The sequence below is a fragment of the Penaeus vannamei genome, chromosome 31 (assembly GCF_042767895.1).
Source record: "Penaeus vannamei isolate JL-2024 chromosome 31, ASM4276789v1, whole genome shotgun sequence".
In the NCBI taxonomy this organism is placed as follows: Eukaryota; Metazoa; Arthropoda; class Malacostraca; order Decapoda; family Penaeidae; genus Penaeus; species Penaeus vannamei.
In genome coordinates, this window is record NC_091579.1 from 6,463,742 (window position 1) to 6,477,097 (window position 13,356).

General features: G+C 35.5%; 2 protein-coding genes across 3 annotated transcripts in view; one reads left to right on the forward strand and one right to left on the reverse strand.

Moving 5' to 3' along the window:
• LOC113810411 (uncharacterized) overlaps nt 1-548 on the reverse strand; it is a 4,559-nt gene extending 4,011 nt beyond the window's left edge. Inside the window, exon 1 of one of the 2 annotated variants that reach the window (XM_027362096.2) lies at nt 435-548. The gene's annotated coding sequence lies outside the window, so the exon portion shown is untranslated. Of the gene's footprint in view, nt 47-434 lie in introns of those variants that run through there. The other variant, XM_070143719.1, reaches the window with a different exon arrangement.
• A 496-nt stretch (nt 549-1,044) lies between these two features.
• Nucleotides 1,045-12,676, forward strand: LOC113810412 (U5 small nuclear ribonucleoprotein 40 kDa protein). Its single transcript, XM_070143720.1, has 8 exons — nt 1,045-1,235; nt 3,443-3,572; nt 3,911-4,084; nt 5,538-5,677; nt 8,145-8,213; nt 9,333-9,536; nt 10,067-10,232; nt 12,093-12,676. The coding sequence occupies exons 1-8, from the start codon at nt 1,128-1,130 to the stop codon at nt 12,140-12,142; spliced, it is 1,041 nt and encodes a 346-aa protein (XP_069999821.1). The 5' UTR covers nt 1,045-1,127; the 3' UTR covers nt 12,143-12,676.
• Nucleotides 12,677-13,356: the final 680 nt, after the last annotated feature.

Below are 13,356 nucleotides of genomic sequence, written 5' to 3' on the forward strand. Positions count from 1 at the left end.
CATTGTCCTGCTGGTTCTGACAAGTTGTCTGTACGAGCAAGACAAGGAGTTCTGAATGCAGCCTTAGAAAGCCAACCCATGTTGAGACAGTCACTCAGGAAAACGTCAGTGGTGTGTGTGTAGGTCCCACCTAAACACTTACATAAAATTGGTAGGGACTAATATTCTCATGATAATATTAAATGAATAATAAAACACTTGGGACAATATGCATTACGAGGTAGCTCCTGTGTTTGATGATAAAACCCATTTAAAATGACAGACCGATGCAAACCAAGACAAATTTCTTCTATGGCAATATTTGTGCTAATACCCTACAAAGGTACAATCACACGAAATTGCAACACCAGCACGATCACTACCTGAGGAAGAATAACTTATAATCATATACTCTTATTATTTCAACTCGGTCAACTATCAAACTGATTACATACCTTAAACAGAAAACACCATTATCAATATACAATTTACTCTTTAGTCATTAAATTTAAAGTTTAGATGCAGTAATTTTCGCAGGACAGTCACACGAATTTCAAAATTGTAGTTCCATCTGTAATGTAAACAATAAAGACCTTTGGTATAAAGATCTGTTGCGTATGGGACTATTGACCCCTCTAAATTAAGAGAGAAGAAGATTAGAACTGATAGTATAATTAACAATGAAAATATGCAAATGCCAATGCAAATGTATAGTACCTTTATTGAATACTTTGATAAATTCTTTTATATAAATTCCTTCACTCACGCTGCAATACAAATCAAGAATAGTATCTGATACTTAACGTCATAAAAGATTTTACTTTTCTTAAAAGTAAAGATCTTCTTTTGTATATGTCTTAAAGAAAATTAAACATCTTACTTGAAAATTCCGCCATTAAGCCTCTACGAACACAAATTATTTTCTTATGGGAGATTTGGTACTAACGGTATCTCTCATGTACAAATAAATAATTAAGACTCACAAACGTGAGTAAAGTGAATAAATATACTCTAAATATCCTTGAATTTATCATAAAATAAAAATTTAAGTCCGTTACCTTTCTTGTTTACGTTTTGGACCAGGGATTCGGCGAGGTTGGAGCGTCTTCAAAGGAAACTTTTATTTGATCTCAAAAATTTCTTCCAAAATGGAGGGGAAACGGAAGGGAGATTATATGGCCGTGGCTGTGCCTACCAAAAAGTCTCGCCATGAGTTGGTGGCTCATTCAGGAGAAAAGGGAACAGTAATTCAAAGTGTAAGTTTTGAGGGAAAATTGTCTACGAAATTTAGGTAATTTTCTGGAATATAATCGCGTTGTAAAATCTATCTTGTTTACCGTCAGTGGATTCCACATGATTTCTTATGTGTAGTTATAACAATTGACTGTTGTCTGCGATAGGTAAAATTGACTGGGAAGGACATGCTTTATCGGAAAATTTCAGGGTTGGATTATGCTGTATTTATGTACTTTTGCCAACATGGGAGGGGAACTGATGACCCCGCAAGATAATAACCTAGACAGTTCTGAGTGGCTTTGTGATTGATGTCACAACCCAGCTGAGGCTTTGGAGTTTGACATCGCTTGTGGGTTACTTATTCCTTAAGAGTTGTGCAAATGACATGAGTTTCCAGCCATTTATAATGTGCTTATTTACTTATAATGTGCTTATTCGGTAGATAATCATTGGTATATTTGCTAAACAGATATTAATAGGATCCCATTTCTGCCAAATTTGAGGGGTCTGAAGATGTGAGCCGATTCAAGATATTTACTTAATGTTTTCATTGTTATTACTGCTTATGCTGCATTGTATTGCAGTGATGATGATGGTCATCACTGTCACAATCACTATTATTATCATTTTTATTTTAAATTTGATGATTGACAAATTACCCAAGTGATAGGTTTCGAATAGCTTATCATTTTTCAATTAGACTTTTTATTGATGTCCTCAGAAATGAATCTTTGTGGGTTATACCACTATCAAGAATTTTTAAGATTAATTGAATGATTGCTTATCAATTCCACCTAGCTAATTTAGTAATGGTTACCATACTTTTACTTTTATATGTTGATTGCTTAAACATTTGGGAGCTTTATTATCAAAGTGCTTCCTCAAGATTGGAAAAATGGCATTTTTTTTTTCATTTAATGGTAAATATAAGGCCTGTGCATCTTAAGATTACTTCTATCCTACTCTATTTCTTCCGCTCTATAAGATGGCGGTGTCCATTTTCCTCTATCTACGCGCGTCGCGGTCTTCAACCTCTACCCAATTAGTAATCTGCAGACATAAAGGGTGATAGGGGACTCCTACCCCTGATACCCTCCAGGAAACCCACCCCAGACCCGAATGGCACACTCAGTCTTGGCAACTTAGATTGTTGATTAGATTTTATGATTTGCAATTGGGGACTGTCTCTGGTGATTGTGTCTGTATTGTAAAGAATTACCTATTTGTTTGACAAGGTTTGCTTTTTTCCACACCTTATAGTTACATGTGATACATATAGCATTATTATAGTCTAGTATGAATGGTACACAGGGTAAATGATGGCAAAGATAATTTTACTGGCTGATTTCCCCTTTTCTTAGTAAGGGTTTTGTGACAGATAACTTAATTTTCGTACTAGGCATAACTATATATATATTAATTTGTGTCATGTAGACTATGCTGTTGCAGTTTGATTTGTTATTTCTCCTTAACACTGTTCTAGTTCAAAGCTTGCAATAAGAAGAGAGCTTTATTATCATTATGCATCCTTTGCAGGCAGTCCTATGGCATTTTAATCATTATTGTGTCTCACCTGAAACTATTCTATAAAAGTATCAAATCAGGATTTGCCTAAGACAGGGATATGTCATTCACAGCACTTGTATCTAACAATAAGTAAGGTGTGCATTCCAAGCAAAGAACTTTAAAAGTAACTTATTTGAAACTTATATTCAGATATAAGGTAGTTGTTATCTCAGCTTAATGACAATGTATACTGTAAAGTGAGTTTACTAATTATGTTAGCACATAGATGACTTGACAAGTACTTAGTCACCAGTAAGTCAATTATTAGTATGACCTATCTCACTTGTTTGCCTCACCAATAATTCAGTTATTACTATGACTTGTTTGTGTTTGTCCCTGAAAGAGTATTATTATTATTTTTTTTTTTACTTCTCTTAGTATTGAAATACATTATGATGATATTGATGATATTAATAATAATGATACTTTTGATATTGATTAAACATTTTGCTGGAAAATTTAAGGGACAGAAAAATCTGGTGAAGTTGTGTTTGCCTTACTGATTGACTCTTTGGTGGCTGAGCACTTGTGGAGCCAGATGTTTGCAACAAAATTCATAAAAAACTACAGTGGACAGCACACATTCCCACTTACAAAGGATAGTATAAATAAGCCTGTATTGGATAAAAGCATCTAGATCCTAATGCAATACACTCTGCAGGGCCCACCTAGAACCAGTGGCTTGATGGCACCCATTATGCAGCTCTCAGGCCACCAGGGAGACATCCTTTGCGGCAAGTTCCACCCTGAAGGAGAAGTCCTTGTCACAGCGGGCATGGATAGACAAATTTGTGAGTGTCAGAGGTTGGATTGGAATTTTAGAACTTGATTCACACGTGGATATTGTAATTGTAAGACTTTTGTTTTTAAATTTCATAGGCTTTTGTTTGGATGATGCTTTTATCATTAAATCATATTTTTTCTTTATAATTTTTATAAGAATGAGAGACTTTCATGTTTATTTTTTCTTTAAAGTTTGATTTTACAGAAACATAAAAATCTAAATCTCAGTGATTTGAAATCAGTAAGTGATGAAACTTAACCTTGACATTGAAATGACTGTGCATTTAATTTTTTCCCATTCTTTTTTGTACACATATCTTTTGCTCACATTTGTTCTTTCCTTCAGTATTCTGGAATGTGTATGGCGAGTGTGACAACTTTGCCATGCTGATGGGCCACACCAATGCAATCACAGACATGCACTTCTCGACGGACGGTAGTGCACTCTACACAGCCTCTGCAGACAAGACTGTCATGTGCTGGGACACTACCAGTGGCACCAGGGTCAAGAAGCTTAAGGGTATGTTACAGGAGATAGGGATGGTGGATGGGTGGGGATGGGTGGATAGAGTGTGTGAGTAAGGATTAGCATGTAGGAGAAAAGGGGATAGACGAGAAGTGTGGGGATGGAGCAGGGAAGAAACAGGTAGTGGAAAAGTGGGATGGATAGAGGTGGGGTGGGATGGGGGTAGTTGGATTAGGAAAAGGATGTAGAAGATGAAGAGAGTAATAGATGGAAGGGAAGGAGGAGATGGATTCTTATGGAAAGAGGAAAGAAGAATAGAGGGATATATAAGGAAACTGGATGAGGGTGTGGCTAGATGCAGATACATTGAATGCAAAATTGAATATAGAACATATTCTAGTGAAGGCTTTAGTCAAAATAAGTACTCTGTATTGTGCTTAATGTGATTAACAGTATTTTCTGTTCTTCCTTGTTTGTGTAATACCTATTTTTGTATGTCATTAAACTAGATTTTTGAAATACTTTAAAGATATTTTTAATAGAATATAGCAATGACATTTACATTTTCTGGTGCATAGAATTGAGCTCTTTAAATGCTAAACCCTAAAATTTGCCTTAGTGAAACTTAAACAATTATAATATTTTGCAACTAATGGGACATATATATATTGTTTAATCTAATCCACCTACAGAGATATGCATAAAAAAATGATTATGGTTATGGTGGTGATGATCATGATGATCATGAGGATCATAATGATCATAATGATCATAATGATGATGATGATGATGATGATGATGATGATGATCATGATGATGATTATTGATGATGGTATATGATGTAATATGATGATGAGAAGTTATTTTTATCATTATTATTATCATTATTATTATTACTGAAATCAGTATTACTTTTACTATTATTATGATTCACTTTAACCTTTAACTGTGTCACAACGGGATTTCCCCACTTTGTGCAGAGCCATCATGTGTAGTCAATCACATGAGTGAAAAGTGTGAAGCATGGAGAACACATTTATCCTGCTCTCAACATTTTGGTTGCCATACAGGGTTAAATAGGGACTTTAAGCTTTCTTTTCAGCGGCAGTTTCTTGTGACTAGAGTTGGGGCCAAAAGAGGATCAACTGTTTAGGGCACAGCTTAGAGTAGCATTTACCATGTGCAGAGAGAATGTGTGCCTTTGGTATTTTTGCCTGGTTTGCCATGATGTGATTAGATGTCATATGATATCAGATATGGCATGTCAGCATACTAAACAATCAATTTCTATTGACTTTGATTTAATGTGCACAAAATGTGAATTTTATTTTTAGGATCTGCCTCATGACACCTGAAAATATCAGTAATTTTCCAGCATCTAGTGGGTATATTGGTTCAGTTTGCCTTGCATCATCCGGGTGTCACTAGATATAGGATGCATATCTTTTTAGAGGTTAAGCCAAATAGAAAAACAAATATACAAACTTTAATTGTCCTCCTTTCTCAGGACACAGCAGCTTTGTGAATTGTGTCCACAGTGCACGAAGAGGCCCAAGTTTAGTGGTGAGTGGAGGTGATGACTGCACGGTGCTCATCTGGGATGTCAGAAAAAAGAGACCGGCAACGACGCTACAGAATACGTTCCAGGTGAGGGATTGGAAATAATTGTAAATGCTTATGTAGGAAATAGTGTGTGATGTCTTCTGTATCTTAGTGTTTTGTCACGTGTTGATTTTTAGGTCTTTTCTTTTTATTTAATTTTGTATGGAAAATTTGTCTTGTCAACATTTAGGGGCAACATTTAATGACAGTTATTGACTTGAATTTAGAAATTTGATAATTATTTTAAAAATTCTATCTAATGTTCATTAAGGTAATACAATGATAACCATTGTTTTACCTTCTTTTGTGATATATTCCTAGGATTTAACCCAGTACAGCCAAGAGAATATAGTGTTCACTGTAATAGGCATAAAGTCTTTTCACTGCACACAAGTGTTTGCGTGTCCCTAGCCTTCAAGCTGCACACCCTTCAGAGGGGCTGGTCAATTAAACTAAATGCCGTATTCTGGGCTATGTGATGGCAGTGAAGCATTTGGATCCAAATGATTAATAAACTAAACTCACAGTAGGTATGGCACTTACATACTGTTCTTGGCCTTATGAGATTAAGGATTTTTAACCAGTCTATTTAGTTATTTAAAAATTGAGTCTATGATTGAATTAGAAATTGTTTATATAGAATTAACCCCATGGATCCGGTCGCTTCACAACAATCACATAGACCAAACTACGGGCATTAGGCTTACGTGAGCAACTGCTCTGGCAGGTGCCCAGCTTGTAGGCCGGGTGCACGCAAACGCTTGTGTGTGGTGACAAGACTCTATGCCTCCTCTTTACAGTGCTATTCTTTAATCTTATGCATATGTGTGTTTTTTTTTTTAGCTTTTATGCCCTTTTCCAGCATTCATATTTGTCATTTGATTTGCCTTAACCTGATGGTAATAGACTGTTTTCCTTGCACGGATTCCATATAATTCGTCTCGGTAGTCCAAAAATAAAGATATTTAATGTTTTGTTATTTGTGTTTTTTGTTATTTCATTATAATATACAATTTGCAGTATTATAACCTGCACTACCAGTCATGACAGCCAGGAATAGGATGCATAGTATGGAAATGCAGGCATTTTTCCAATCATTCATTACATTCCACACTCATTTATCAATGGGAATAATGCAAAATCCCCTCTCTAAATGGCAAATGAGTAGTCACCTTCAGAGGGGTTTGTGTACTCATGGCAAGTCTTTTCTAACACTCCAGCCTTTATTCAAAATGCTCATGATGGCAAGTTTGCAACACCTGGCCCACAGCCAGATTTCCCATGATGGCATGTTCATGTTACCCACCCCACATGCCAAATTTTTTTGTGTGATGTGATGGTCACATCCTCTGGATAAAAAGGGGTTGATATCTTTTCATCTCATATTAGACTGTGTATGGGGAAATGAAATAGGAATTCACACAGAAATTTTAGTGTAAAAGATTGATTTTGTAAATTTAGGCTGCGAATTGTGAATAGGCAGTACAAAGTAAAGTAAAGTAAAAAAAAAAGTGGATATGAAAATTGTGTAATATAAGCACATGGTTTTCCCATTTATCTTAAATATGTTGAACATGAAGACTTATTTCTTTAGCTAACAATATACTAAAATCAAACCAGAATGGAGAAAGAAAGTCTTCCCATTATAGGATATCAGCCAGAATTATAGAGCAGAGAACATGTGATAAATGTAGAAAAAGGTATAAATGAGAATGAATATCTTCACAACATGCAATCTTCATACATTTTGATGAAAGCTTCCTCAGAACTGCATTGTTAAGTTATACAATCACATGTATACCTTCATCTGCCAAGAGAAATACCTATCATAGATTTGGAAAACTTTTTTTTATATAACTTATGACTGGGACTTTTGTTTTTGCCAAAGAAATATATTGCTAGAGTGTGGAGTTTTTGCACTTCATTGATGTAAAGAATGGAGGCTTTGTGTAATTTATTGTGTTGTATTGAAATGTATACTTGTAAATATGTTTTTTTAAAATGCAGAAGTGCAGATAGCTTTTGAGGACAATTTATACTGATATGCAAAGATTTCATAAAATTTCATTGAATCATATAGCATAACTGTGGAATATCATATGATGAGATGTATTATAGTAGTGATTTTTGCTTTCCTGGCCCCTTTCTCAAATCTCTAACTCATCTTCAACTCCCTGACATCAACCATTCCTTTTATAATTTTTCTAATTACATATTTTTAGGCCAAGAGAAAGAAAATCAGTAATCTGTTTGTTTTATTTACACATTTGCGATGAAATATTCCTTGAGGATATGGCTTCATAGTATATTCTTAACATGAGTACTGAGAAACACCTAGCAGTTTGATCTGCAGTTTCCCCCCCCCAAGGTTTTGCACCCCCCTGCTAACCCCACTGTACTGTAGTGTAATATAGTAGAGATAATATATAGGTATGCATAGAAAGAGAGCAGGTATCTCCATCTTCATATTCAGTTAAAGTCTTTGTTTCTAATAAACTTGATGCATTTCCAGGTCACAGCAGTTACATTCAATGACACAGCAGAACAAGTGATTTCTGGGGGTATTGATAACGACATGAAGGTGAGGAATATTAATGAAGATTGTATAAGGAGTTGTTTATTTGTATATCTCTTGATTTTTTTTTTTACATTATTTTACATAATAATGTTTATTTTCTGTAGTGTATATATCAGTTTACTGTAGATTAGTTTCCATATTTATATATTTATACTTTGATTGTTGTGTCTACTGTCAGGGGTAATAGGCCTCAAAATGGGTGAATTTTGATACCTACTAATCTCCCATCTCCTCCTGGATAGTATGGACAAAGAGTTTGTCAATATTCTCTCTCCCTGTCTGTATTGTCCAACTTCCCCGGCTATGGCCTGTGGCAGGGATGGGCAACTTTTTTTAGTGAGGGCCAGATGAGACTTTCAGGAACAACCCTCGGACCTTACTGACTACATGAAAAATGTTTATTTAAAAATATGAATCATATGCAAGAATTTTCATGAAAAACACAGATCTTTTACAAAAGTTTTATTGAAAAATGTTATTATAATATACAAGAATAAAGCAAAAAGCAAATCACAAAAAAAAGCACACAGATCAATGAGACAGGTAGGGCTGCTTGCCATGAATAAAGTGATTCAAGTGACTTCATGGATTTAGTAGAAGATGAGTGTTATTGAGGTGGTGGTTAGAGAGCTGTGCACTTTATTCTGTGAAAATGCTGTTCAAAACAGAAAGTACTGTACTACCAATGCACATAGATGTAGTAAAAGTGGCAGTAATACTTTTGCTAATTATACTGGGGATTAATACACATTAGTGTAATTATGTTACTTGGCAGCAAATGTAGCAATTACATAATTTGTTTTTAATGTGATTTTTACAATTTACTTAGAAAAGATCTTGCTTAAAAAATATGATTTAGCTATGCAGTCACATGAGAGAATTTGTAAAGGATTAGAGAAAAAGTTTATGAGATACACAGGTAAAAGATAATTGAGATATAAAGCAAAGAAAGAGAAAAAAGTGGAAGGGAAAGAGTTAATTAATTTTTGGGGGGTGAATGAATAGAAAGACAGCAAAGAGTAGTTGAAGGCCAAAAAAACTCATATCCTCAAATAAAAGGAAAAGAAAAGAAAAAATTATGAGTGAAAAGGAAAATTAACTAAGACAACTCTTCCCCTACAGGTATGGGACCTACGCAAGAATGGGTTGCTGTATCGGATGCGTGGCCACAACGACACAGTGACAGGTCTAAGTCTTTCCCCTGATGGCTCCTATGTGCTCTCTAATGCTATGGACAACACTGTCAGGATCTGGGATGTGCGGCCCTTCGCCCCCCAGGAGCGCTGTGTCAAGATCTTCCAGGGACACCAGCACAATTTCGAGAATGTAGGTATTGAACTGGGTGAGGTGATGGATGATAGGGGTAGTTATGGATGGGGGTTAGGGTACTGTCGTGTTGATGTCACATATGGCAGCAATTATGTTTGCAACCATAATGATGGTGATAATAGTTGTATAGATAATAGCATTTGCTGTGATAGTACAGTGGTTCTATGCACAGTTTAAGACTAGAAAGGTTTATAAGTGAAGCAGACTTAATCCCTGCTGTGGTCCAAGGGTAGAGAGGGCATCCACTTTGGGTAATGGTCTCAACCTACTAACATAAAAGCCCTTGTTAGTGGGAGTTTATAACAAAATTGATGATTGGCAATAATAGCAGTTAAGTAGTTGTGTCAATAATAAAAAAAAAGTAATAATAAGGATGTCAATCATAATGAAGGTAAAGATTACAATACCAATAGTGATGGTAGTATCAATAATGATAATGATGAATGATTATAGTAATAGTAATAATAATAGCATTATGATAACAGTTACTATCTTGACTTTTAACTCTACTCCATCCCTCTCCCTAGATTCTGCTGCGCTGTGCGTGGTCCCCTGATGGGCGCAGGGTGGCTGCAGGTTCCTCAGACCGCCATGCCTATGTCTGGGACACCACTTCAAGGCACATCCTGTACAAACTGCCTGGACACAATGGCTCTGTCAACACCGTCGAGTTCCATCCTAAGGAGCCCATAAGTGAGTTCTTAAGATGTAGGGTGTGGGGTTCTGCTTGCTGGGTGGGTGCAGGTTGGTGGGGAAGAGAAAGAAAGATGAGTGTAGAGGAGAGATTGGCAGGGACAGTTGGGGAGAGTAGGGATGGGAAATGGTTTTGGGGAGGACTTATTAAATTTATTAATATTAGGGAGAGATGCATCCAGAGATGTGACAAAAGTAAGATTATATAGATTATGTAGAATATAACAATTGACACAGAATAACATTAGCATACATATTTCAGTGATGTGATATTGAAATAGCTTTGATACAGCCACAGATACAGGCACAGACTCACACAGCTACTGACTGACACACAGCCATAGATACACAAAGCTATAAACACACACAGTCAGCCACAATCACACACAGTTACAGATGCATGCAGCCACTGACACACGCAGCTATATATATACAAAGCAACAGATATGTACATATATAGAGGTACACAGCTACAGACATGCACAGCTGTAGATATACACAGTTGCAGACACAACTGCAGATGCACAAATGGTATAGACATACACAGCTATAGAAACACACATGCATACAATTATGGCTGCAGACACACAGAGCTATAGACATAAACAGCTGTAGACTCCCAGCTATAAACAGATACAGCTGCAGATGCACACAGCTATAGACACACACAGCAATAGACACACAATTGTACACACTTACAGCTGGAAACACACACGCACACACACAAACACACACACACACAGCTTTAGATATACCCAACTGCAAACACAGACAACTATAGAAACATAATTGCATACACTTACAGCTGTAGGCACACACAGCTATAGACATACACAGCTGCAGACACATAAATTATAGACACACACAACTATAGATATATCTAGATGCAGACACACAAAACTACTGTACTCACAGCCACAACCTAACCTAACCAGTGCAGCTAACACAAATACAGATACACACAACTATAGATATACATAGGTATAGATATACATAGGTATAGATATACACCACTGCAGACTCACACAGCTACATACACACACAACTGCAGATGCGCAAATGGTATAGACATACACATCTATAGACATACACAATTGCAGACACATACACACAAAACTGTAGACATACACAGCTGCAGGCATGCACAGTTATAGGCATACCCAGCTGCAAACATACAGCTATAGACACACAAAGTCTGCATACACTTACAGCTGCAGACACACAAAGCTACAGCATTCACAGCCTCAACCAACCTAACCAGCTCCAGCCACACATATCAGTCACAACCATACAACTAGTCACAGACACTAACTTCTAGCCAAAATCATCCAGAGCTACAGTTGCATGTTCAGTTATGGACCCACGCACACGGAATAAAAGTGTGGTTCAACTAGCCTTGTCTTTGTCTAGGACATGCCTCTCGCGTGAATAACACTGTGCATAGTACTTCTAGCTTGAGCATCATGGAGCATAAAGATTTATTCCCTTTCACCATAGTTTTGTGTTTCATGGTGTGTATATATATTTTTGTAAGGGAAGCAAGGAAACCAATTTGCTGATTCAGAATAGTTAATGCTAGTCTGACAGGCTGTCGATGCAAGTTTAGATCCTCTGTTTCAAATTAGTCATTTCTTGTTTATTTGTTTTTGAGTAATAATGAAACTAGTCATTTGTTGTTTATTTGTTTTTGGGTAATGAAAAATATTGAATTTTGTGATGATTAATTCTAAATTATTTATATAAAATCTTGATATGATTTAAGTGCTTTATCTGAAATGTGTTTACATTATTCGTATTATTTAACCATGCCAATGACAGCCATGGTAGTAAGGTGAAATATGTTTTGTTTTTTGTTTTCAGTTATGTCTGTGTCCAATGATAAGCAGATCTACCTCGGAGAAATTGAGTAAGTTTGTAGAAGAGAAATAAGATGAATTTAGTTATCAAGACTGGACATCAGGTACTATTATTATTATCATTTTTTATATATTTTTTTTTCTTATTTTAACTGTTATGATGCTCCTCAAAGAAGGTATGAACATTCCCCTGTAAATTTCCCTCAAAAATAGAAAAAAAGGTCATTTTGCTGTATATTCAATTTTATTCTCCGCCCCATTTTGTCCTTATTTTTTCTTCCCATTTTTCTCTCACATTTTAAAGAATTACTTTCAAACAAGACTGAATTTTGGTGCAAAGAACAGCTATTATTTCCTCCAATATTGCAATATTTGTTGCAAATTGCATGAAGAATGAATAGAAGAGGTTTGAAACGATCACTTTTGTACCTCACATTTTGTACTTCTTTATTTCATTTATTTCTGTGAACTTTTTTATGAAGGAGGAATGTCACAGAATTATTTTGAAGATCATTCTTTGTCAATATTTCTATATAGATAAGATAAAACCATTATAAAATCTATGACAAATAAAAAAAATATAGAAAGTATTTTTCTATTCTTTTATCCCATCTCATCTGAGGAAAATATGAATTCAGATAGTTAATTTCATCAAACAGAATTTTGTTTGTTTTTAGAATAAATGAAAAAGTTCATAGTCTGAAGACCAAACATGCTTAGCAGATGCTCTGGTAAATGGTAGTAAGCATATATAAAATGAAGATTGTATATATGAATTGAATGTTGAAAGGAAACAGTAGGCATTGCTAATTGGCTACTGCTATTTTCAGCTATTTCAATAAACGAGTAAACTAAAGACTCTAGACTGTAAAAATCTCCAGAGCACCTGGCAGGCTCATTGCTAGATTCTTATGGACTGAAAGAATAAAAGATTGTTTTTATCACATTGTACTTTCTCTTTTTGCACAATGGAATATTTAGCATAAGAGAGCAGGTAGTTGCTATCATGATGCAGAAAAGGAGTCATGGAGAAAAATATACCCTCACTTACTCACAATTTCAAGTGTGCTGATTAATTATTCGCTGATAATAATTGCAGGCATTTTAAAATGCTTGCAACCTAGAGCCAGTCCAATTTCTTTGAGGATTGTTGTTGTTACTTTCTTGTTAGTATCTTCACCTTAGCTCAAGACTGAAGGCTTACAAAAACATATATATTTTTTGTGTTGCACACTCAATTCCCCTCCCCATATTTTTTTTGTAATGCA

Bases quoted from the DNA above. Each gene is read 5' to 3' on its own strand.
- LOC113810412 (XM_070143720.1), top strand. From the start codon at position 1,128: ATGGAGGGGAAACGGAAGGGAGATTATATGGCCGTGGCTGTGCCTACC. The intron at 3,573-3,910 runs GTGAGTGTCAGA...TCTTTCCTTCAG, and splicing joins GGGCATGGATAGACAAATTT to TATTCTGGAATGTGTATGGC. The intron at 10,233-12,092 runs GTGAGTTCTTAA...TTTTGTTTTCAG, and splicing joins CCATCCTAAGGAGCCCATAA to TTATGTCTGTGTCCAATGAT.